This window comes from Stylophora pistillata, chromosome 10 (genome assembly GCF_964205215.1).
Source record: "Stylophora pistillata chromosome 10, jaStyPist1.2, whole genome shotgun sequence".
In the NCBI taxonomy this organism is placed as follows: Eukaryota; Metazoa; Cnidaria; class Anthozoa; order Scleractinia; family Pocilloporidae; genus Stylophora; species Stylophora pistillata.
The window spans coordinates 17031305-17058149 of NC_142528.1; the positions used below are offsets into that span (position 1 = coordinate 17031305).

A 26845-nucleotide genomic window follows, 5' to 3' on the forward strand; every position below is an offset into this window, starting at 1 on the left:
GGTCTCAAGATGGTGTTATCTCTTATGGTTGAAAATAGGCCATATTGACGGTAAATGAATAAAGGGGGTAAGTTTCTAAAAAAAACTGTGGTCCTGTGTTGGAGGGAGGCCGGGGAGATGTATTTTAAGATGATTTGATGGGTTTATCAATTGTTTTGAAGTTTGGAGTATTAGCCCTTCGATTGGACGGTAGACGGTCAAAATTTCCGCAATACAGCTGTTTACGTTTAGTTTCTGTTCATGACAGCTCATTACGAGGCACATTTAGATTTGATTTTTCCATAGAAGGATAAAATTAGTAACTATTATTTCCATTGAGACTCTCCGATTAGCCGTCCATTTGAGTTGTGTCGATCGATAAATTCGAAGCTTCGACATCTTCCCCAGGGAACCGCTAGGGCACTCGAACTTTTGAAGATTGGTTCCCTAACTGATCCCCCCCTTTCCGTGGACAAAATTTTGTTCAAATTCCCTGCTCAAATGCTGATTTGAACGTCATTTTTGAAGTCAAAGACAGAGTAGGCGACCGGTATTTTCTTATAGACCAATTTTTCTGAACTATCTGCTCAGAAAAGTGAACTTTTTCCCATTTAAACAGTTCGATATGAAAAAATAAAATGTGTTTATTCAGCTGGAAAGACTTGACAGTTCCGCTTCAAATTCCCCACCCCATCCAGGCAAGGATCAAATTCCCCAGGCCCCCGGTGTGGACGACCGTCATATGCGTGTGGGTCGGCCCAGAGTGAAGCCATGGCGGGGGAGGGAGATGTTGAAGCTCCGAATTGATCGGCGCACTACGCGCAAAGTACTTTTTTCGTAATAATGATCTTTGGTCGCTTTTCTTGGCCACTTAAGCTGATCAGACATTCTCAAACACAGCCTACCAATTACACAGAAAATGATTACTGAGAGCCAAATCTGTAATATATGAAAACAGGAGATCCTTTTCGTCTTGTTGTAACTTTTTAGTCAGGTTCGATGACTCTTACACGTTAGGTTCCACTCACAAAACTGCGAAACTTTCAGAACACTTTAGATTCTTGCCCGTCGTAAATAAGGCTGCTCTTTTTTCTCATAAAACAGTGAGGAAACCCTTTAGCACTTGAATAAGTAAATAACCGCCTCCCGGTTAGCTCAATGGATAGAGCGCTGGACTGTAGTGAGGGAGGTCGAGGGTTCGAGCCCCGGCCGGACCAACACTCAAGGTCTTAAAATAATTTAGAAAAATTTGCTACCTTTCTATAACATCAAGAAATGGTTAGATATTCTAGTCTTCTCGGATAGGGATGAATAAATGGAGGTCCCGTCTCCTGCAGGGTTGGGGCAGGAGACGTTAATTTCCCACACACGAGATTACTGTGAGATGGATGTCCTCCCCTGGGGTGGGGTGGGTGGGTTAGGACAGCAGGTCCACAGCTATTACAGCTGCCAATTAATCAACCTGCTTAAACAAATAAATGAACTTCAACCTCAAAGCTAACTTCAACTTCAACTATTTCTTGCAATAAAAATTTTCTGCTTGGAATATATCCAACTCACAGCCGGCTTCGCTCTCTTTAACAAGACTATGGACGACGATCCTCTGTGGAATGGGGAGAGGGTATGGCCCAAACTGCGCAGCCTCTTTACCCACAACTCTTTGCGGGTAGCCTGAGCCAAATGTCACAATGGAGGACGAAATGAGCTTGTAGTGGTAGAATTTAGATACTTTCCTTTCCTTTGCGATTGACGATCACACACTTCGTCGTTTGTTTTTGAAACTGTCGATGCAATAAGAAATAATCGCCGTGTTTCCCGGCTCGGGATTTTGGGGCGCAATTGGACGCATAGCTAGTAAACACATCAAGGTAGTAACGGGGACTCGCTCGTCGAAAAGTCGTCCCAAGATTTCAAACTGCAAAGTGGAAGAAGAAAGAATGAATGCCTCGGAAAATGAAAGCGATCAGGAGGAAATGGATACAAAAGAAGGTATGTTGTATGAAGGCAATTCAATTCCTCGCTTAGAATTCCTCTCCGGTTACATTTTGCTCATCACGGAAGCTACATTATAGTTCTAGGTAGCGTAACTTGTGTTGAATTCAAACGTTTTGCTCACGCGTTTTCCGTTAGATGCCGGTGGAGATTCTACAGTGCCAAATGGACTTTCTTCTCCGAGTGAACCGCAGGATGTTGTGATGGAAGAGGACACGGCGAGACCTGAAGGAACAATTCGTTTCACTGTGCTCAATTTTAGCAAACTAGACAAGACAACTCTTAGTGACCCCATATACGTGAGGAATTTACCATGGTAAGGCATCAAAATTTATCAGCTGTGAGGGAAATTTGAATTTATGGCTTAATTAATTATCGGTTGATCGTTGAGGATTTAGAGTTCTTTAATTTACTGAGATACCATGGCTCAGAGGTCTAAAGTTTTATCCCGCAATCGGTTAAGTTATATGAATTATTCATTGAACCCTTATATTTAGCTGTTGTATGGTTGTTATTAATCTGATTGTTACATTTAACTGGTAATTTCTCATCCACGAAAATTTTTTCTCTTTATCTTGCCTTTGTGAGAATGGAAACTGTACTTCTATTTACAGTTGCAATGTTTTGATGTTTACTCTCTTTCCTTGCCGCAACTTGGATGTGTTAAGCAGCTTATTCTAGTTTGTTTACGATCAAATGCTTTGGGTTGGTTGAAGTGAGGTGATGAAAATGGCTTTGCTTTAGACAATCAGTAAAACTTTTGTTCAAGTTTTGGCAGTCAGGATTGCTTAAAGCATTTCTTCTTTAAAACTTTGCTTAGATGGTGACTACGCAAATTTAATATTGGTTGTCATTTTGCTTAAAAATGCACATCTGCAGTTGTATTATCTACACCTAACATTTGGGGTTCTTAATTTGAATTTTTTCCCCTATTTCCTATGCTAGATTTCCTTATCATCACTATGGACTCCAAGTTTCTTAGCAGATTTGAAGAAACAGTTTTTTTTTTAAGTTTTTTTTTTTTTTATTGTCTACTGCATCTTAAGCAAACTGTCCTTGATAATTCCCATAATTGATAACTAGGAGAGAAGGAGGGATTAGGGGAGAATAATATTAGATTGGTTGTTAGAGGAAAGTGAAAGTTCTAAACCTCACTATTGTCTTTCATGCTCTAGTATCTCATATTTGGTTTGTTTTTAAATTATGAATTCTATCACTAGGATAAAAATTGGTATTTCATGTGCATGGTTTTGTTTGTTTTATTTCATTTGAGTATATTTATCTCTCTCAACTTCAAATATTGTGACTGATACTAGAAATTTATGGTTTATGGAAATAATTAAAAAAAAATTCATGACAGTTTTTTTAAGCATTGATTGGTTATTAGCTTCCTTGCTAGGTTATTAAATTATGGGACTTTTCCCTTTTTCCCTAGGCGCATCATGTGTATGCCAAGGTATTCTAATCATGAGAAAGTCAAGAGTGTGGGATTCTTTCTGCAGTGTAACCCAGAGACAGAGTCACTGTAAGTGTATCACAGTTTTTTGTCAATTTGTATGCTATTGTAGATGTTGCCAGTCAACCAGCCTTTTTCTGTATCACAAAACATTGGCTTAAAGTATAGCAGTCAAAATATTACAATCTTCAGTTGTTGATGACTCTGTTTAGTTAGACAAGTGCTTCATTTGTGTGTTTCTTATCTACCACAGTGGAAGATAAACACATCTGTCACAATGCATACATCATCCTTTTCTTCAATAGGTGGTTAAAAAAACAGCTGGAGTTATTTTTAACTATACTGTGTGTCACAGGTGATGTTCTTTTCTGAAAGGAAATTTCAAAAGCAGTCTTACAATAATTTTACTTGTATTTATTGTCTACGATAAAGGATATTAAACTACTTATACTAGTGTTAATGGTAATTTGGTTTTTTAAATAAGTATTTGTGGTTCTAGTCCTACAATATTTAACAAAGTATACAGGTAGCTCTATTTACTTATTTGAACCATGGAATGCAGGAACTATTCAAATTTTGGCTTACAAAATCTGTAGGTGGTCTTCATTTACTGCAAAAGCCTAAGGGTATTGGTTATGTCATTATTGAATTGAATTCTACTCACTTTGTGAGTGCGCAATTTATATGTAATTGAAGTAGTTTAGTGGTACTTGTATCATGAATGAGAAAATTAATAACGTTACTGATGTCTGTTTAAAAGATTGTTTGCTAAAAGAACATATTGGGGGTTATCTTTCTTATATTGTACCCAGGGCTTCAACTAGGACGTATAAGCAATTTTTTGTGGTGTCTTTTGAAACACTTGCCTTTTTTTCTTCAGATCATGGTCTTGCCAGGCTTCTGCAAGGTTAACTCTTGTCACTCAACAAGAAGGAGGTGAAGACTTTACAAGAAGTGAGTTTCTGGATTGTAATATTGTAAAAGATTATTTTGAAACTATCTGTTCTGTAATCTTAAAACAAAATTGATAGAACTAGATAAGTAGAAAGTGAGAGTCTGATTTGAAAAACAACAGATAATATCTATTTATTATTGACTCATATTTCTATGATAATGTGAACCAAGGATCCAACAGAACGTTTAATTGCCTATAGACTTAAATTTAATAGACAGATGATGATATGTCCAGTAATACTTGCAGTAGACAATAATGGTAGATTTGATGAAATTTTGTCAAAATTGTCAATTCTGCCAAGCTGATTTCACTTTGATGAATTTGGTTTAAACTCATCAAAATCTTCAAATCTGCCTAGCTGATTTCACTTTGATGAATTTTACTAAAATTTGCCAAAACCATCAAATCCATGAACATTCACTCAGTTTGATGAAATTTCGTCACATCCATTTTCGTTACTGTGTACATTTCGCGGCATAAGTGACAGTCTAGGAAAGGAATTGTTTTTCAATGCATATCTCTTCATTTAACTGTTGATTCTTTCTCTTCAGAAATCTCCCATCTCTTCTTTGCAAAGGAAAATGATTGGGGATTTAGTCACTTTGTACCATGGAATGTAAGTCATTTTGCTCTTCCTGATCCAAACTCATGCTTGCTACATGATTGTTTGTCTTAAGCCATCCACACAACTTTGGGGCATTCATCTTGCATTGCATCTCAGATCTGTGAGACTTGAATTGTAGACTCTGAATCTTCAACAGGTGGAGGAGAAAGGGGAACGGGATATTAGAATTTAACTAATCTTTGGTTAGAGTGGTGGTCTGGTCTCAAGGAAGCATTTCAACCTTAAATCCAGAAATGACTCAATATCCAATATATTACAGGTGCACACACTCAATATTTGTTGAGAGTTGTGAAATGTATAGGACAAGAATCTGGGATCTGTGGATGTTTCCCATTGTTTGGTTTTAGGATATAGACAGGGGAAAATATAATTAGGGATTAGCCAACATTTTTTTATTATCATGAAATGTTGGTCGTTGTGCAATCAGGACCCAGCTTCATCCTGCAAGCTGACCTCACACAGGCAAAACTATTCCTATGATATCTTGTATTCAGGAAATATGACTTGTAATGTTGGTTTGCTTGACTTCGTAATTATGTAAACATTTTACCTTAGTTAGCCTGGCAGATATTGCTGGCTGGTATTGCATTTTCAGTTGGTTTCTTTCTATTTTTAGGTGTTGTATGGGAACATACAAAACAGTTATAGTCGTACTGAAGTCATATCAGATCACTGAATAGATTAAGCAACTGTGTGGTTAGAACTGGCTTTTGGGTAAAGTGCTCAAAAGACAAAGCTGTTACTCTTAAACATTCTTACATGTATAGTCTAATATTTACTTATTTTCATGCAGGATGCTCTTGATCCTAACAAAGGTTTTATCAAAGATGACTCTATCATCTTAGAAGTACAGGTAGCAGCAGAAGCTCCCCATGGAGTTGCGTAAGTCTTGTAGATGCTTTTCTCTTTCCTGCTCCAGCTTTCAAAAGGTGTTGTCAGCTCAGACAGAATAATGTAACCCTTTAACTGCTAGGAGTGACCAAGACAGAATGTTTCTTTACAGCAATCTGTATCAAAACAGTATCAAGCAGACAAGTGACGAGTAGAAAGAAAAATATCAACTAGTAGATTATTAGTTGATCCAATAACAAATTCTCTGAAGAAACACAAGATAGACAATCAGGAGAGCTTCTGATGAGAAGTTAGGAGAGATAAAGTTCAAACAATGAAGCTATCAGTAATACACCAAAGAACTTCTGAATTACTTGTTAATTAAAAATACTTCCAGGTGTAATAAGGTGGAAGTCATTTGAGTCAAATGGAGGAACATTAAAAATCAAATTAAACACAGCAGCTGTTTACACATGCACAGTACTGTTTTTATAAGGACATGTATATGCAGGGGTAAGCTTTCTAGAAAGACTGTCTTTAATGAATGATATCTTCTTTGAAGCTATTAGAATTTGAGATAGTAAACAATAATTATTGAGATTTGCAACATTGAAATATTTTAAAAACATAAGGGAAATAATGGGAAAGGTGTTTTACTGATCAGGTGTTCCATTAGTTTAATAAGCATGGTGTACAAAAGTAGGACAGAGTACATGGTTTGAATTTGTAAATTGGAGGAATTTATTTGTTTATAGGTGGGATTCAAAGAAACATACTGGTTATGTTGGACTGAAGAATCAAGGGGCGACATGCTACATGAACTCTTTGCTACAAACTTTATATTTTACGAACAAACTAAGAAAGGTAAGGCACAAAAGAATTCATTACTGCACAAGCTTTTCCATAATGAACATTTCCCTCAACCTCTGCTTTGCTCAAGGATAATCCAGTCTTTTTATAGAATGCTTAATGGAAACAGTTCTTCTTAAATATCCTTTTTCTTTTTGGCACTCTTATGGAAGTATTGCTCATTTTTAATTAGTTACATTTTGAGTGTTGTTGTCTGCGGTTTTTTGGTCTGGAACTAGTGTGTTGTACATGCACAACAAACAGAGAAACACCAAAATGAATCAACAAAGTTATGATGTGATGGACAATTTGAAGGTTTTTGCAAAACAATATCTTTGCAGGCTGTGTATCAAATGCCCACAGAGAATGATGACCCAAATAGAAGTGTGGCTTTTGCCCTTCAAAGAACTTTCTATGAGCTACAAAACAGGTCAGTTTAAAGAAGGAACTTTTATTTTACTTTCTCTGGTGTCTCAGATTTCCTTTCTAGGCACCACATGCCATTCTCACCAGGAAAACAGTTTTCATTAAACCAGTTTTAACTTATGTTTCATTGTGCTAAATTTGATGTTGACAAACATCAGTTTAACCAGCTGCGATCTATCAAGATAGTGATATCAATTGAGTTTGACAAAACAGCTTGAAAATATGTTTTAGCTTTATGTGAATGGGGTATGAGTTATGATTGTCATGTTGTGACTAGAAATATTTTATTATAAGCAATGGATCTTTTTTTGTGTTGCGTTGTGTTTTAATATTTCACCTGGCATAGCCCTTGTGCAGTGGTCTACATTTGCTAACTTTAATCTGACTGTGAATGTGTATTTTTATTTTCAAAATAGTGATAAAGCAGTTGGCACAAAGAAGTTAACTCGATCATTTGGGTAGGTGTATTACAGATACTTAAATTGTATCCTTGTCATGAATTAAACAGTTTGAGCTAAAATTAAATAATTTGCTACTGACTTTGGCTATTGATTTTACATGTAAATTCATAACATTTTTTGGAAGTTTGATTTTGCATGCAGCTTTGTAGGAAGATTAAATATACACCTTCATGTCTAGAGGATTGTTTCCCTTACCAAGAAATATTGCCTGTTCTTTTTGTCGTAGGTGGGAGACACTTGACAGCTTTATGCAGCATGATGTTCAAGAATTGTGTCGAGTGGTAAGCCTGTGATAAAGTACTGGCCTTGGTTCTTTGAAGAGTGGAAGACACTATCTGCTTGATAAATTGTTATCCAGTGGATATTGCAGTCTGGTTATTACTGAAATAAACACTCATCCACTAGATAATGATTTATCTGGGGGGATAGTGCTATCTAACAACCAGTGCCTGATGATGCTGATAATGATAAACATGCAACTTTGGATTGTTGAAAGACCTGCATCACTGCAAAGGTCCTGTAACAATATGTCAAATTTGCCTCCAAGCCAATCTGCTAGTGTATGTATGAGCTTTTTGCTCAGAATGTGTATTGAAATAATCAACAATTGATCAGGCTAAGGAAGGTCCCAAGGGCTCAACACTAACAGTAGACAACTAGCCACAGACTAATAGAAATTCAGTTTTGGCTAGTGGTTTTCAATTTCCACTGGCCAGTTTAGCTAGTAAACAAACTGAAGTTGTCATAACATCTAAGTTGTCACTAGCCACTTGGCCAGTAAGTTGAAAAGTTAGTGGCGAGCCCTGGTCTCGTGGAGATGGTCGAGCCATGTTTGTTTTTATAGCTATAACAACCATGTCAAGACTTTCCATTTGGGTTTTGCCATGTTGTAATTATCTGCTTTCAAAGACTCTAAAATAGATTTTTCCTAAATTACAATTTAGCTTCATTAGCCCTTTACACCCCAGCATCAGTATGCAAGTTTTTCATACTTTAAAGGAGTACTTACAGGGAGCATTTGTCTAACAATTAAGAGCTTCTTGAATTCTTGATCATTCCCTATATTCTCATGACCTTAATGCATGATTTATGGGTGATTCTGTTGGCAGAAATTTGATGCTTACCACTCCTAGGGGTTTAACGGGTTAAAAGTTTCAAACATTTATTTTACACAACCTCTTTACAGTTATTGGATAACATGGAGAGCAAAATGAAGGGAACTTGTGTTGAGGTGAGATATTACTCTGCTTTGATGTCCAGCAATGTTTTATCAATTGAAAAAGTGTCTACGGGTCTGTTATGTATGGGTACAGTCCTTTGCATTGCTGATGTGAGCAGGTCATGCAGGAGCATGTGAAAACAGAAGTGTCATGATCTTTGTCCTCTTTTTGTAGGGCACAATTCCAAGATTGTTAGAAGGAAAAATGCTGGTATGTATGGGAGTTTCATTTTAAGGTGTTTTGAAATGTAAAATCGTTTTGAAGATACTTTTAACTGTCCCTTACCCAATTGTTCACTATGTAAGGGACTTACTGTATTGAACTTTGGTTTAGACCCATAGGGTTGAACTGAAGTCATGCTTGTACCTCACAATTTTTAATTGAGGTATTTTCTTTTTTTCACTTAGTCATATATCAAGTGTACAAATGTGGACTATGTATCGCAGAGGTAAGATGTTAAAAAGTATACTCAATAGCACATTGTCAGTGGTAGCTTCAATTGTACCAATGTTGCTGCATCCAGCAGTCCCCCCATGCATTCTATAAGCAATTTCTTCCCACCATGCAGGTTAATGTTCAGATACTGTAGACTGGCGTGTGATTTTTTATTATCATTATGATCCAGTTTTGGTCTTTGGAAAGCCCTTGTTCTTTTTGAAGGTTTGTGAATTAAAATAGTTTATAATTATATACATTTAATGAGAATTTTGTTTTAAGTTGAAAGTTAGGTTGCAAATGATTGTTGGTAGTTACTGTTAATCAATATTTTTACTTTATTTTATTTTACCCTGGTAACAATTTTAATTCCAATTTCAGAGAAGAGCCATTCTATGATATTCAACTGAATGTTAAGGGAAAGAAAGACAGTAAGTGTTGGCAGTGGTTACATGTGTAATAAATGCTGTTATTTTTGCAACAATGCAATCATGGACAAGTGGCATGTTAGTCATTGTTCCTTGGGGAAGATGCTTCACTCTTAAAGTTCTTCTCCACCTAGGAGTGTTAAGGGGAGCTGGCAAACTGTCAGGAAATCCTGACAAATTGCAAGGGAAGGGAGGGAGGGGAGGGGGTTAACCTGCAATGAATGAGCATCCCATCCAGGGGTACACACAATACTCCTAGCCCCTTCATGTTTACTAGAAACTGGGATATGTGGTTGCAATTGCAGTTTCTTGGCTTGAGATCAGACTTCACCTTACAAACTTATGCTTTATTTTCATTTGCTATACCATTTCAGTTTATGAGTCGTTCAAAGAGTACATTGCTGTGGAAACTTTGGATGGCGACAACAAATATGATGCTGGGGAATATGGTCTTCAGGTACATGTGTTACCCAATAAAATGTTGTTTTCAGTTTATAGTGTTCATTTCCATTATGTTTCACCTCTGAATTTGATTTTGTCTTCTTTCATCAGGAAGCTAAAAAGGGGGTAATTTTTGCAAAGTTGCCTCCTGTTCTCCATCTTCAGTTAATGAGATTTCAGTATGACCCAATGACAGACACAAATGTTAAAATAAATGACAGGTTAGTCTGATGAATTGTTACACTTAAAAAAGAGAACTTCCACTAATTTATCTCTGCTTGAGAAGTGTTTGTGGTCAAAGTGCAAAATTAATTCTGGCCTCATTGGCAATGAACAATACAGTCTTGACAGTTTTGGCAACTTTAAAAGTTTTTCAAAATCATCATTTGGGAGCTGAAAATTAGGAAGTGCAGGGCTCGACACTAACTTTTCAACTTACTAGCTAAGTGGCTGGTGACATCTTACATGTTTTTAGATGTTACAACAATTTCAGTTTGTTTACTAGCCAAACTGGGTAGTGAAAATTATAAACCACTAGCCAAAACTGAATTTCTGCTAGTCTGTGGCTAGTGGGCTACAGTTAGTCGTGAGCCCTGGAAGTGGTTGCCAGAAAAAAAAGTTTAGTCTTCAGTGGCTATAAATCATCTCAAGACACTTGCACAACCAAGGAGAGAGGTGCATTTACCAAGTGCTAATGATATTTAATATGGAAATGTTTATCTCACTCAAAGTTCAGGCCCCAGTTGTTCGAAGGATGGATAACACTATACACTGGATAAATCTCTATCTGGTGGATAGCGCAGTACATTTTGGTAACACTTATCGGCTGGATAGCAATTTATTCGGTGGATAGCGTTATCCGCCCTTTGAACAACTGGAGCCAGATCATGAAAGTTAGAGAATGAAAGTATCACAGCTTGCTACCTGACTGCCAAACACAGGTTACCAATTTGAGGCTGAAAATCTAATCACTCAATTTTTTTGCCACTGGCCATGGTAGCAAAGCATAGCTTGGAGCACTGTTCATCACAATGAAATGCCTCTTGAAGAAATTTTGGGCTGAGTTGGTGAGATCAGTATCTTATTTAGTTTTTACTTTGCTTTGATTTTTTCCAGATGTGAATTTATGGAGAAGCTTGATTTAAACCAATTTCTTCAAGATCCTGAAGAGCATCCAGGACAGTATACATTACATGCTGTTCTTGTACATAGTGGTGAGTCCATTTTAAATTTTGATCATTGAGGACAAAAGAGCTTTCTTTTCAACACAATTGCATGTCTTTCCTCTGGAGGTAAAATCTCCAGTTTGTCTGGTACACGTTCATCTAGACAGGTACTGTGAATAGAAATAAGAAAATGTTGCATATTCAATGTGGTAACTGAACAAATAAAGATTTCACCATTGGAGTGAAATAAAGGAAAACAAATCTGAGTCTCCCATGAGGAATTGAACCCCCAGACCAAGCTGCAGCAAAAGTTTTATGAGCTAGGTCATATATATGGTTCCTATACCTCAATTGTCCTGCTTGTGGCAAACATCAGAAATATTGAAACTTGATACCTATAGACCCCATAGGCATACCTCACCAACCACTTTTCTGTAGCTTAGTGGTAAAGCTTTGGATGGCAAAATCAGAGGGGGGAAGGTTGAATTGCTTGTTAGGGACTCGTATTTTAATTTCTATGTTCCACCCTCGTGTCAAAAAATGAATCAAATGTGCACCTTTAAAATTAATTCATCAGATGGAATAATTATTTAAGATACTTCAATGCCCAAGTCACAAATGGAGGTCAGGTGCTCAAGGGGCCAGGGGGCTGCAACCACAGTTGCACCCAAGGCACTACAACACCTGACTGGCCTGCCCAACCAGCAACCCAGCCACGAGCCCCCTGCACTGAGCCCTGACAAGCACCCGTCACACTGGAGCCAGAAGGCTTAGTGGAAGAGAAAATAAGGAGACAAATAAATAAGATAGAAAAATAAATACATGAACAAATATAACCAACTAAAAACCCCTAAATGAAAGCAAAATGGGAAGGGAGGGAGGGAACACCGAACAGCTATCCTCACGGACCACAATGCCACGCTATCATACAGCCAACACAATGCAAGCACATGGGAGAACCAGCACATGCACAGATAGAGGTAACCACTGGACACAATGTTGCTACACCACTACGGAACGCACTCAAACACCAGGCAAATGTTAACAGTATGCCAGCCAAACGCAACAGATCAGATTTGCTCCTAGTCGTTAACTAAGTATGTTAAATTCCATTTAACAATATTCAAAAAAAGTATTTTAAACCATACCATGGCCCCAGAGGGTGAAAGGAAGTGCTTTCATTGCAAACTCCAGCAGTTTTTTATGCTGTTTCCTTGTTATATCTACTGGTAATCTTTTCTTAACTTTTAGTTATTTGGGATTTCTATTTTTAGGAGATAACCACGGAGGACATTATGTTGTGTACATTAACCCCACTGGTGACGGGAGGGTAAGGCTTGTAGTATCTGTTTTTGTTCATTATTTTCATCAGTGATTGCGTATGAGAGTTGGTCAAAGCACTTGGGGTGTTGAATTTAAACAGTAACCTGTAGGACTCCATCCTAATCCAGAATATTTCAGTGTGTGTTATATGTCCCAAATTTTTCTACTAAAAGGGTTGTTACCAAAGAACAGAGAGTCAGTCACAATGAACAGGAGTCATTGTGATTTCAGACTTTGAGTACATCTTGTATTCAAGTTGACACTGGTGATGTGGTTTGATCACATGAGAATGGTGGCTATCAGGGGGTATACAATCATGTAAACATTTAGACAAGTATGGAACAACGCAGGGCTAAGAAGGACATACCAGTAATGTTACAAGGTGTTCAGTTCTCCATGATGTTTACATGTAGATGGCCTTTTATGAAAGAATGTGAGTGGTGTTCAAAGACAATTTTTGTTGGTTAAAACATTTCTAGCTTACTCCAGGACATAAAATTTTGGCTGTAGGCTGTTTCAACCTTGTATCTATATGTTTTAGTTTGGGGTGTAAATTGTCTCACTATTTGGTGACCATTTAGTGATACAACTCCTTTAATTTCCAGTGGTGCAAGTTTGATGACGATGTTGTGTCGTTGGTAAGTTCACTGGGTTTCATCTTAATTCTTTACACCAATCTTATCTGCCATTAGCTATAGAGGACTGAAATGAATAACCAAAATCCAAAATGTGTCACAGAGTAAGTGTGTTTAGAGAAACGTGTCTCAATTGGTGAACAGTGTTCTTTAATGAATTTGGGTGTTGTAACAGAGTTGGGATTTATATTTGTTCCTTATTTAAAGCCATTGTTAAATATTTCAGGCTACCAAAAAAGAGGCAATTGACAATAACTTTGGAGGATACGAGGTATGCAGATTTGATTTGAATTTCTTATTTCAGCTTTACTACACAACAGACAGCTCAAATATTGAACCATTAGGTTTATTTTGCACTATTTGGCCGAGCACCAAATCACAGTATATGAAGAAGACCATATGTACAATCCATGTATGATACAGAATCAACAGAATCATAACATTTGCCGAGAGCTGGGCAACAACTTACAATCATTAGAACAGTGACTAGAAAAAAACCTGTTGAAAAAAACCCTGTAGGGGAAGGAGACTGGAAATGGAACCAGGCCCAGGCTCTTAGAGCTAAATACTCACAGGTCTATACCCATAATATACCTTCACTAAAGGGTCCAGGGCCAAGCCCTGTTGTTCTCATGCCACAGAAGTATTGAATTTCCGGCTTATTTGTTGACACTCCAACACCATAAATTACATTTGATACCAAGATGTCCAAATTGGCTTTTGTATAAACAGTAGATCAATAGGCACACTTGATATTTAACAACTATTCACCGAAGTGGAGGTGGTTAGTGGTGGATATTTACCGAGCCGCGAAGCGGCGAAGTAAATATCCACCGCTAACCACCAACACCAAGGTAAATAGTTGTTTTAGTGTATACTAAAACAGTGAGATAATATACACCACCGTCGTTAATTTGAGTTATTTCTTAGCTTGTCACGGATGTAAACCGGGACGCCATTTTTTCCCGAGTTGCTCGGAGGTAAAATTAATAGCAAAGGATATTCAGAGTTTGACTAGCCAATCAGAGTGCGCCTTCAACGCTATCCACTGCTTTAGTATATACTAATACACATTATTTAACAGTTATGATCAGATTTTTCATTGGTGCACAGCATTCTTAGAACAGGCTTCATTCTGTGGGTGGTGTGAAAATTGACCAAGCCATTGATTTGTTACAGGATGACATCACAGTAAAGCATTGTACAAATGCGTATATGTTGGTTTACATCAGAGATAATGAAATGAGTAAGTAACCAAGTTAATCATTAACAGGCAATGTGATGCTCTAAGCAGTCCCACGTTTTATAATGACTCACATTCATTACTTTTTGGTGTGAGTCAGAAGAACTGGCACTAGTAGATGGAGTTGGGGGCCAGAGGTAAATTTGCGGATAGAAATTTTGTGAAAAAAGATTCCTTTTCAGGAACTCGTGAAAAGAATTAAAACCCAATGTCAAAGCTGGAATATTGGGATGAACTGGTCCCCTTTGCTTAAAAGGAGTGTAGTTAGCACTATATGGTGATTAATATGGTACTTTTTTTTCTTTTTCACAGAGGATATTCTTGAAGATGTAGATGAGTGTTCAATTCCTGATACACTTGTACAAAGACTACAGGAAGAGAAGTAAGAAAACAGCTTAAGTTAAGTTTGTGGCGATGTGGCGATGTGGCGATGTGGCGATGTGGCGATGTGGTGATGTGGTGGTGTGGTGATGTGGTGATGTGGTCATCATCACCTTGTGATGAAAGACAATGTATTACCCGGAGTCGTTGTGTACTTCTATATTTCTGATTGTTAAGGAACACTTAGTAAATAACTTACTCAGCTTATTTGTACAATGCTTGCGATACTTAACTTTTATATACCGATGGTTATAACGGAAGTCTTCCAACCTTTTAACTTATTCACATTGGTCGCACTGCAGAACTTCCTATTTGGTTTGCTTCTGAATAATAGTTGGACTAACCTTTCCAGTAGAGTTGTGACCACACTACATTCAAATTTGACAAATTTTTCTGAAAGACATGTGTATTCCCGAGGAATCGTTTGCAACTTCAGGCTTTTGTTTTGTGAGAGCAATGTTTCGACACATCTTTTAAGACATGAAACTTTCAGGGTTGGCCTAGAGAACTCCAGATAGGACACGAATTTCCGCCTATAAGTTATGGCATTTATTATTGACTTGTAGGAGACTTGAAGCACAGAGAAGGAAGGAGAGACAAGAGGCTCATTTGTACATGACAGTGGATGTAAGTTTATTACCCAACTCGTTTGAAGTTTAATCTACAAGCAGACACGCATCTTTTTGCAGTCTTTTGGTAGTGAACATCCGTTTGGGGCAAATAACATCCCTATAGAAATATATTCATGTTTCATACGTGCACAGCTGTTGCTTTGTTATGAATATCGTAGCCGGCGTAACAGATTTAACATTTTTTGCGTTTTATTTGTACCAGCAGCTGTAAGTGCGAGGCGAGCACATAGTGCGGGTCACGTGCCTTTCTTTTACTCCTTTCGCGCGTCACTTGCATAACGCGTTTGCCTCGCGTTTACCCTTGATAATCTCCGATTGCATGAAAAGAAAAGAAGAATACAGCGCCTGTTTTCCAGGATATAAATATCTTTTGTGTAAGGTTAACTTCTACTTATTTCCTCTTTTTTTTAGATTGTGACTGAAGACCAATTCGCGGGACACCAGGGACCTGATCTTTTTGATCCTGAGAAAACCAAAGTGAAGTGAGTGTCAACAGCATGTGCCAAGCTCAGAAACAGAACGCACTTTTATGAACCTGTATCAAAAGAAGCTTTATCATAGAATTACTGTCATGCTAAGCGAGAACTGACCTAGAACTCCATAAATGAAGAGTTCACTTTTAAGGCTATTGATTCAATTTTTTTTCCTCATTAGGAGTTTTAAAGTTCTAAAATCAAAGAAACTTCACGAAGTGTTAGATATTCTTGCTGATGGTCTGGTATGAAACTCCGCTTGTTGTTTTAATCTTATTTTTTATTTTGGTGCAACTCTGCTCATTTTCTTGCTTGTCGGTTTTTCTCAAGTGCTTCTCTCACTAAAATACATCTTTACTCGACAGTTCTTTAGTCCAATTTCAAATGTACTCTCAAGGAAAAAGAACAAGATTTTATACGTATTCTAAATAAGTCTCCTTACAACACCATTGAAAGGGGTGACGCTTTGAAACGCGGTGGCGTAAACATTCAACGTAACGTGAATGCGATGTATCACTGACTCTAAACTGCTGTGCGTTTGCAGTGCGTTTCCGTGGTCGGATGCTTCTGATCGGTGTCGTAAAGGATGTATTATTTAGATACTGTCAAGTATTTCTGTGGCATATTTCCTTTATTTTTCGGTTTGAGGTCAAGTCTCTTTACCGAACTACCTATTATAACCTTGTCTTTTTGCGTTACAGGGATATCCTGCGAATCAAATTAGACCGTGGCCACTTCAGCCGAGAAGCAATGGTACAACAAGGCCGAGTTTATTTGACATAGAAGGAAGCTTGGATAAAACGGTAAGTTGATAAACCTGCAATTTTGTAGCAGCCACAATTACATTTCATTTTGAAATTTTGACCAATCTATGTAGATGTTCAACTTTGTGTATTTTGTTGTTCTCTCGCAGTTGGGCCAAATCGTTGACGGATCGCTGTGGTGTGTATTCCTAGAAACAATTGACCCTGGTAAGAATTTTAATGTTCTGTATGGCCTGACATTTAGCTTTTGAAACGTAACTGCCTGACTCGCTCAAGACATTAAAATTATACAGCAATCACTTAAAGTCCGGTCGCATGAGATTTTTCATGTGGGCACATCACAGTATATCTAGAAATTCAGTGTAGCTCAATGGTGATTTTCACTCTTCAATTGATCCTTCGTTGTCAATGTACAGTGATTTGTTAAATTTAACTTATCATGTTGTGCTCTCGTAGAAGAAGGAAAAGTGTCGCTACCAGTCTTTGATAAGACAAGTAAGTTGTTTTTGAACATAATGTTTTGAGGGCTTAATGTAGCTGCAACATTTTCAACTTTTAAAAACAGTTTCTTAATGTTAACTGAATACTATCAATTATCACTCAAAGTTGTAGAAGCAAAAATTTCAGATTACTACAATTATGTAAGACTGAATCACCTTAGATGGGTATCGGCGTAAGATTTTGCTTTTTGTCTAACCTGCTGCAGATGACGTCCTGCTATTCTTCAAACATTATGACCCTGTTCAAAAGACACTCTCCTGTGTGTGTCATCTTTACACTCCTTTGTCAACAAAATTCGGTAAGTTAATAGTCGTTTACGAGCACATCGGATCTTTGTAATTTGAGTAGCTTGAAGAATATTGGGGGAGGGGAGGGGAGGGGTGTGACGAGGGGGGGTTTGTTTTCATGGTCACTTATGGTCTGAGCCTAGACAGACGATTCAATTTCAGAGATTGATCAGTCCAGTTGGTTCTTATTAGTGACGAAGTATCCTTTAATGCGTTGACTAGCATGGCCAGTCAGTTAGTCAATGATAAGCTCCCTTAAACTACAGAGTTAATAGTCTACATACGGTGTGATATTTCATCAAAAATATAAGATCAACCACTAGTGTTTGTACTAGCGTGCGTAACTTCCTACCTCTCCCTCGGCATTCAGTCTGTCAAGGTATCGCCGTTATTATTTACACAAGTTAACTGATCCTGTTTTGTTCTTTTCAGTGGATCTCATTCCCATGTTAAGTGAGAAAGCTGGGTTACCGCCAGGAACACCAATAGCCATGTTTGAGGTGGAAGCATTTGACTTAATTTTACTGATGTATTGGTTTTTTTTTTCTTAACCACAGACTGTATTCCTCATTCTGTTTGACTCTTTGTAGGAAGTGAAAACAACTTATGTTGAGCAAATCAAAGACCTAAATGTCTCGTTTGAAAGGGTAAGTGTTTCCGAGCTTATAAAAACATCATCTTACCTTTTGGGATATTGTTAGGTGGCCTAATTGGGTAAGTGTTTCCGAGCTTATAAAAACATCATCTTACCTTTTGGGATATTGTTAGGTGGCCTAATTGGGTAAGTGTTTCCGTGCTTATAAAAACATCATCTTACCTTTTGGGATATTGTTAGGTGGCCTAGTTGGGTAAGTGTTTCCGAGCCTATAAAAACATCATCTTACCTTTTGGGATATTGTTAGGTGGCCTAATTGGGTAAGTGTTTCCGTGCTTATAAAAACATCATCTTACCTTTTGGGATATTGTTAGGTGGCCTAATTGGGTAAGTGTTTCCGAGGTTATAAAAACATCATCTTACCTTTTGGGATATTGTTAGGTGGCCTAATTGGGTAAGTGTTTTCGTGCTTATAAAAACATCATCTTAATAATAATAATAATAATAAAGACTTTATTTTACGAGGGTAACACATAATAGCATAGCTAATAAACTTGTGGCCCTCACTCAGAAATAATTACAATATAAAAACTAGTATAATACAATATGAAAATAAAAACTAATATAATATAATATAATTACAAGATAAGTAAAGAAACTAATAAAATGTATGAATATATACAATATAACTAGTAAGAATGAAAAAAAGGAAACTATACACAAAAATGACTTAAAAATTGTTGCTGCGAAAAAATATTAGTCCACATATTGTGCTTGAAGCACCTTATGCTGTCCGCCATCCGTATGCGTAGTGGTAACTCGTTCCAAATTTTGGTTCCGGTGACGAGAAAGGTGCGCCCACCTTCAGTTTCCCTGTTATATCTGGGGCACAGTACATTAAAGTTTGAATAGCGCGTAGTTCTTGAATGTCTTGAGTTGTTGATCGAAATATGCTCGTTTAAATAGCTAGGTAGTGCACCATGGATTCGTTTAAACATTATCGACGCTTTGTCAATCTTACACTTCTCGTAAAAAGACTTACCTTTTGGGATATTGTTAGGTGGCCTAATTGGGTAAGTGTTTCCGTGCTTATAAAAACATCATCTTACCTTTTGGGATATTGTTAGGTGGCCTAATAAGTAATAGTAATGGGAGTGAGTGGACTGCAATTCAGTCTTTAATCTTACGAGTGATAACAAAATCGAACGACTACGCGGCAGGACCCCGATTTGTTTATCGCGATTATGATTACAGACCGAATTGGACGACACGAGGTCTTATTGCCAATTAGTCGTAAAAATTACAATTTCCGAGAAAAGAATGTTAGCCAAGTTATGAAGAAGGGAAAATTTGCATTAAAAGAAAACAAGGTTGGGATTGGTTGATTTGAACTAAAACTTTGAATGTGATTGGCTTATTGAACTGTCTGATAACAAACTGTCCAATAACAACTTGGCAAATGAACTAGTGGAAATTGTAGTTTTTATGTTTACAACCGAAAGTCATTACCATTGTTACCTTATTTTGCATACGTGGCAGTTACATATCATTATTTTAATATCATTATTGTAGGGAGTGGAAGAACTTATGGATGGTGACATTATCTGTTTCCAAAGGTATGTGCCTATGGAATGAAGTGAAATGAAACAATTGCAAAAATACTTCTCTTTAATTGCAAAAATGGTTAATTTTACTACTGTTGCGTCTTGTTTAGATGTGAACCTGATTTGCTGAGTGCAAGTGAATTACCCACAGTAGCAGACTATTTCAGGTAGGTAAAAGGCTGATAGTTTCTAAAGAAACTGTTTGGGGCTGCGTCGGTGGGGGTAACGAAATAATCTGAATATATAAACAAAGTTGAAATGGTAAATTGGCCACCGTTACGATTATAAAAGCCGACGTTTCGAGCGTTAGCCCTTCGTCGGAGCGAATAGAGGAATTGTGGGTTGTGTGTGCTTTTAAAGGCAGAAAATGGAGCTACGTTATTGGTGGGAACATGGCAACGAGAAAAACACGAATAAATTAGTGGAATGAAAAGCGTTCGGCAGTCTAAATCCCACAGGTATCAACGAACGCTTTTCATTCCACTAATTTATTCGTGTTTTTCTCGTTGCCATGTTCCCACCAATAACGTAGCTTCATTTGCTGCCTTTAAAAGCACACACAACCCACAATTCCTCTATTCGCTCCGAGAAAGGGCTAACGCTCGAAACGTCAGCTTTTATAATCGTAACGGTGGCCAATTTACCATTTCAACTTTGTTGATATATTCAAATTATTTCAGGTAGGGTGTTGTGGTGTTCAATGTATTGTTTGAGATGTTGAAAATTCGGAAAAGAACGCCTTTTTGAGTGGTATGTAGTAACATTAGCCGAACGTGCTGATACAGTGTTGCTTTCCATGATTTTCCAGGGATCTTCACAATAGAGTGGAAGTCATATTTTGTGACAAGAACATTGTAAACGACCCTGGGTTTAGTGTTACCCTCTCCATAAGAATGAACTATATGCAGGTCAGTGTGAATTGTTTACTCTAAAGAAATTGGACTTTACATCCATTTGCCCGTCTAGAGGAAAATAAGCTTTATATGCTGAAACACGTAGGGGTATTTTGAGACCTCAAACATTATCCAAACAAGTGACAAGTTTGCTTCTGGAGGCAAACCCATGCACTCAAATTAACTTATGGTAAACACCACAGCATACACTATTGAGTCATGGATGCACACGGGAGGTTGCTAAGCGCGAAAGAAGCGTGAGAGTCTTGCGTACAGCTTTCTGAGTGCTGAGCAAACTTCCCAAGTGCATTCATAACTCAGTAGTGTTGCTATGGTGCTAACCATTAGTTTTATAACATAAAAATAAAACAATTGCTTGCGAAACATTTGCTCACGCCAGCAGTGTACACCCATGGGCAAATAGTAGACACTGAATTGACCAGTCAGAGCGCGCGCTTTACGTGATTTATGTTATACCTTTCTTTTCCTTGGTCGTCACTCGATTCATTTTCCAGGCAGAATATTGTTCCAGGCATCCGTATCAAATTAGGAGTTATGAGAATTGGAATCAAATTGTTTTCCTGTATGTTGTGTTTAAGCAATTTGCTGATAACGATCCTTTAGGTCGAAATTCGTCTCGTTTGAAGTGAATACACGCTACTGTCCAGCTTTACAACTATTTCTGCCTAGAGAGTCTTCCGTAATGACCGCCTTCTTGATATGGCAGAGAAAAAAAATCTTCCCCAGAGTCGCGCGGGAGCACTCGAGAAAATACCCGGTCTGACAGAGGTACAGTATTGGCCCTCGTGGGATTGCATTACAGCAAGTTAATTAATTGATTTTAGTCATTGGCCTTCGGATCGCCTTGGTGGTGTAATGAAGTATCTTGTCTCTATGCTCTCCTAAGCATTTTTTTTACGTTATACACTTGATGAAGTCGCTAAACAATGGATTGTTTGTGTGGTTCTCGTAAGGTCGCCAAGGCTGTAGCAGCAAACCTAGAGGTTGATCCAATGATGTTGCAGTTTTTCAAAGGACAGGCGTAAGTGACTGTGAATTGAATATCTTTTCTTTTACCTCTTTAAATTCTATCCAGTTCATACCAATACATCTTTTGCGTTTCAGATATCGCGATGCACCGGGGAGTGCATTAAGATGTACATATGAAGGGACTTTGCGGGATCTATTGATTTACTATAAACCACGAGCACCAAAGAAACTCTACTACCAAACACTAAGCATACCTATCGACCAGCTTGAAAACAAGAGACAATTCAAATGTATTTGGGTTGCCAACCAATTCAAAGAGGAGAGAGAACTCGCTCTTTTTCCGAATAAAGATGGGACGGTGGCAGACCTTCTCAACGAAGCACGGGAACAAGTTGATTTACAGCCGAATGGAACGGGAAAACTTCGACTTCTAGAGATTATCAGCTCCAAAGTGGTTAACAATGTTAACAATGACGTTCCACTGGAACATCTCATCAACCAGTCACAAAGAACGTTTAGAATAGAGGTAATGGATGTGATGTTTCAAGGAAAACTGGTGTATATTGAGAACGGTTCTTTACCTTTTTAGTCAGTCATGATGTCTTGAAGACCAGTTAACGTTCTTAGCAATCCTTAATCCTTTTTAAAGTATCAGGAGCGCATATTAGAACTTGTCCCTTTAACTGTAGACGTTAGAATTAAAAAAGCTTATCTGTTGACGGATCGCATGCCATTTACTCTTTTTTTTTTTTTGTTTGTTTTTAAGGAAATCCCCGAAGATGAATTAGAACTAGCAAAAGAGGAAATTTTAGTTCCTGTGGCTCACTTCAATAAGGTAAATTCTTTATAATCGTCCTATTTGTGTTACGATGTGACTTGATATCGTCAAAAGTCTGTTATGTCGTGGCAAAATTGTTTCCTTTTTTATTTTTAACAGGAAATTTATCAGACATTTGGAACTCCATTTTTACTAAGGATAACAGACGTAAGTACTTGTAGATCAAGGGAGAAATTCAAGTGGCACAAATTTATCTGATGGTGTGCAAAACACATGTATACCTAACAAAGTGAGGAGTTTCATTGACTTGGAATGAGCGTAACAGGTTAAGAAAACCCCCAGAAACTGAGAAGAATGACATCATCAGAAACTCAAATGGAGAGTAACTATGCATTCCTTTAAGTTATTTGTGTAGCAATTGGTCACTGGTTATAGGTCTCGATAAAAACCCCTGGAAAGCAGCTAGTCAGGAGATGGGTGTGGCATCCTTTCTGAATGTGGCAGGTGTACAATTGAATCAAATAACCTCTGTTTCCTATTTGGACCACAAACTCTTAACAAGAACACGCTCATTTTATCAACAGGGAGAACCCATTAACAAGTTAAAAGAAAGAATAAAAGAAAAGATAGACATTCAAGAAAAAGAATTTGAAAAGGCAAGTTACTTTTGTTTTTTTTCCAACTAATACCAGTGGAAAGCAGGTGGAAGCTGTAGCAGACAGACGTAGAGTTATACAAACAAACAAACAAGACAGGCCTACTAAAAAGTAAATTAAAAAACAGAGGAAAGAGAGGGAAATGGTTACATAGGTAGACAGATAGACAGGTAGGGAGGCATGGAGGAAGACAGGTAGACCGGAAGACAAACAAACAGACGAAGGGCTAACGCTCGAAACGTCAGCTTTTATCTCTCTACTGTGGCCAATTTACAATTTCAACTTAGTTGGTATAACCAAATTACCTTGTTACCCCCACCGACACAGCACCGCAGTTTCTTTAGAAACTTACTCCCTTTAGACAGATAGATAGATAGGGAGGCAGGCAGAAAGACAGACAGATAGATAGGGAGGCAGAAAGACAGACAGACAGACAGATAGATAGGGAGGCAGGCAGAAAGACAGACAGATTGACAGACAGACGGACAGATAGGTAGGGAGGCAGGCAGAAAGACAGACAGACAGACAGATTGACAGAGACACAGACAGACAGACAGGTAGACAGGCAGGCAGACAGAAAGGCGGACAGGGAGACAGGGAGACAGATAAATTGACATACAAGCAGGCTGGCAGACAGACAGACAGACGTACAATGGGGCAGACAGACAGATAGACAGACAGACAGGCAGGTAAGCGAGGAATTGAGAATACGGACAGAAAGGAACAAAGACGATCAGATATGCACATATAATCAGGAACAGACACAAAAAAACAGGCCGATAATAGCTATTACCAGCTAAATGTTTTCATGTTTTCCTGAAGGTTAAATTCGCAGTTATTCACATGGGACGAGCGATATACCTTCCCGAAGGTAACTTCATTATTCTTGACTCCTCTTCTGTTCTAGTTCTTAGGTCGTTCTTGCATCCTTTCTATTTACTTTTCTAATTTTTCGTGTATTTGCCTTGTTTCAGAATCGGACAAACTCGTCTCAGTGAAAGATTTTCTTCCGCAGACGCCAGGTAAACACAAGCGTTCATTGCTCTAAAAATTGAAAGGAGTTTTTATTAAGTTGGTTGAAAAAGAGAATTTGTCGTCTCTTATTTTCCACTTATCTGATCCTGAAACTTGCACGACACTCGTTATATACAGTTTGGACTTATTTATGGCCAAGGTCATCCTAGACTAATGTGGCTCGTTCCCTCGTGGGGACTCGAATTTTTTTCTCTTTTTTCCTCTAGCTTGTGGGAAGACGAAGATATACGTACTGTTTGTCATTAATTTGCAATTAATCAAGCAATATCTCCCTAGTTCATAATTCTTTCGCTCCTCATCACCTTCCCTCTTTAAAATGTATTAACATGAGGAATTGCTCGATCACTTCTGGTGGTGCAAGTGTGAAACAATTTCTTGTGATCCCAACCCATTCGGAAGGAATTTAACTAATCTTGGCAATTACAAAGTTGAGACTCGCATTATTTTATTTTAGTTTTCCGATTCTGCCCTGGTGTGACATAACTAAGAATAATCTACTTAGCAAAGTAAAAGTGTTTTCATCTGCAAATAAGAGGGCAGCGTTTTAGCAAGCAAAAGGAGACTTAAATATATTTGTTGGTTTTCAAGGCATGAGCATGAGCAGACCGTGGCTGGGACTGGATCATCTCAACAAGGCTCCCAAGAGATCACGGTATAGCTTCCTTGAACGACCGATCAAAATCCACAACTAGGGGATGCACGACCGTCTTTTTAAAAAAACACCGATTTTGCGTTTTCTTTTTAGTGTGAGGAAGAATTGTCTTCTCTCACATTAAGAAGTTAATCATTCAAGAAAATAGTCAGTGGCTGAATTGATGTGCTGACCTTACAATTTGTACAGTTGTAAAGACCTTATTTGCTCGGCAGTTTTTAGACTAATTTCGGGAAAAGTTCATTCCAGTGAAATGCTTTCAAAGCTCGTCTACTTTACACGTAATGGTGGTATCTTGGTGGTATCAAAGTTCTCTGTCACGCATCTTTTTTGAGAATATTAAATTAAGATAATGCGCTACCTATGTTATGACGGCTCGTATTGAAATCTTGTATGCAATAAAGACCACATGAACTTGTTTTAAGTAACTCTTCCCTTTGGAGATCTTCCTATTCTTCTTTTGTAATAACTATAAAAGTGCAGCTATTGCCTGTGTATTTTTATTTGTGAAAAATTTGCTTCAACCCTGTGGCCGTCTTCTCTTCCTTTTATTCGCGAAAGCGTTTTTGACAAATAATTTTCGAAGGTAAAGTCAATGTTTAGACCTATCGGCCCGCTCCCTCAGATGGAGGAGTTAAAACATTGTATAGCACAAAAGGAATAAAGACAGGGGGATAGTGCAGGGAAGAGTTCTTTTTTTTTTTCTTTATTACATTTACATCCATTTTAAAATCTGATCCTTGCAGTCTGATTACTCTCACCGGTGCGATTTGTTCGCAAGTCGCACCATTTTATGTCCTAAATCACATCTTTTCTTAACCAACGAGACAGCTTTACTAAAACACAAAAACCAATCAAATTTCAGGGCTTGTTTAAATAAATCAATCTCGTTGCGGGAAAATGAGACAAATTTTGCAATTTTTCACTAACCAGCTCAATATAGTTGATCACTAAAATATTTGTACAGACTAAAGAAACTTGTATCGAGCGACCGAATTCGTGCCGTGCACGAAATGAAATCACGCGTATTATTATATACATACCGAGATTTACGCACCAAAAAGCATCGAGATAAAAATAGTCTCTTCGCGCTAGAGGAGCCAGCTGATTGGTCATACGATTTTTTTTCACTAGTGAAAAACGACGTATCGACGCTCTGATTGGCTTTATCATTATTTTCACTAGTAAACAAAACCGTGTCGCTCGCTCGCTCGCCGCTCCTCTTGACTGACAAATAGCACATTTCTAAGAGCTTAGGCGCATTGTTCTTTAGAAAGATGGCTTCAAATCACACTAACCGTTTTCAGAGCCTAGAATCATCAGTAGAAGAGTTCATAGACGGACAGGAAAATGAAAACAAGAAAAAGACCAAACACGATGTCGCTTTGTTCCACGAATTTCTTGTTTTGAAAGGCGAAACAAAAACAAAAAAATTAAGTCTCGGGTTTTCACTTCTTTATTTCAAATTTTGAACTTCCATAGAACTATTTCGACATATTTTCAGGATGTCTTGATTTATTCTACCTAGTTCTGCCTTTTAACGGCATTTTCGCTTGATAATTTAGTGCAACTCCCGAACAGCGGCTTGACCGCGCGTTGCTTTCCTTTGAAAGATTTCCCGCGTTGATCCCGCACATGAAAAAAATTGCATTAAAGCTGCGCTATTCTTGAACAATTTTGGCGATGGAAACGCAAAAAGCGGCAGAAGACATTCAAAACAAAGAAAACAGAAACGACTCTCGTGAGTTTGTTGTGTTACAAACACAGTTGGCTTTCTTTCCTGGCTCTCGAAGTAAACAAGTCATTCTTAATCCTTAGTTAAGCGAAATCTTTTTGCAATATAATAAATGTTTTATTAACCAAGCTTGTTTGGTCAAGATGGCTGGATATTAGCCTCTTCTTTTTTCGCATTTTTACGGACCTCGACTTCGTCTCGACCATAAAAGTGCAAAAAAATACAGAACTCGGCCAATATCCAGCCATCTTGACCTCAGGCTTGGTTAATAACGCCTATATAAAATGACGTCAAACCAAACGTTTTCCACACCAGTGCGTTTTTTTGGAACAGCCACCTCTTTCATCGAAATAATTTTCTCTTTGGTAACAGTAGCAAGAGGAGAATCTCATTTTTTGTCTTCA

The 26845-nt window shown here is 37.9% G+C and overlaps 1 protein-coding gene across 1 annotated transcript; it reads left to right on the top strand.

Moving 5' to 3' along the window:
* The first annotated feature begins 1633 nt into the window (after positions 1 to 1633).
* Positions 1634 to 25134, top strand: LOC111329693 (ubiquitin C-terminal hydrolase 7). The gene is made up of 42 exons (XM_022934458.2): positions 1634 to 1968; positions 2110 to 2287; positions 3407 to 3496; positions 4308 to 4381; positions 4934 to 4998; positions 5801 to 5889; positions 6594 to 6702; positions 7029 to 7117; positions 7530 to 7571; positions 7801 to 7855; positions 8761 to 8805; positions 8969 to 9004; positions 9202 to 9242; positions 9611 to 9660; positions 10032 to 10114; positions 10210 to 10319; positions 11215 to 11312; positions 12539 to 12594; positions 13193 to 13225; positions 13449 to 13493; positions 14402 to 14468; positions 14778 to 14847; positions 15413 to 15473; positions 15890 to 15960; positions 16133 to 16196; positions 16653 to 16754; positions 16865 to 16922; positions 17172 to 17210; positions 17422 to 17514; positions 17936 to 18003; positions 18094 to 18150; positions 19671 to 19714; positions 19813 to 19869; positions 20511 to 20610; positions 21570 to 21637; positions 21721 to 22111; positions 22352 to 22420; positions 22523 to 22570; positions 22948 to 23019; positions 23842 to 23890; positions 23994 to 24041; positions 24643 to 25134. The coding sequence occupies exons 1-42, from the start codon at positions 1917 to 1919 to the stop codon at positions 24744 to 24746; spliced, it is 3240 nt and encodes a 1079-aa protein (XP_022790193.1). The 5' UTR covers positions 1634 to 1916; the 3' UTR covers positions 24747 to 25134.
* The last annotated feature ends 1711 nt before the right edge of the window (positions 25135 to 26845 follow it).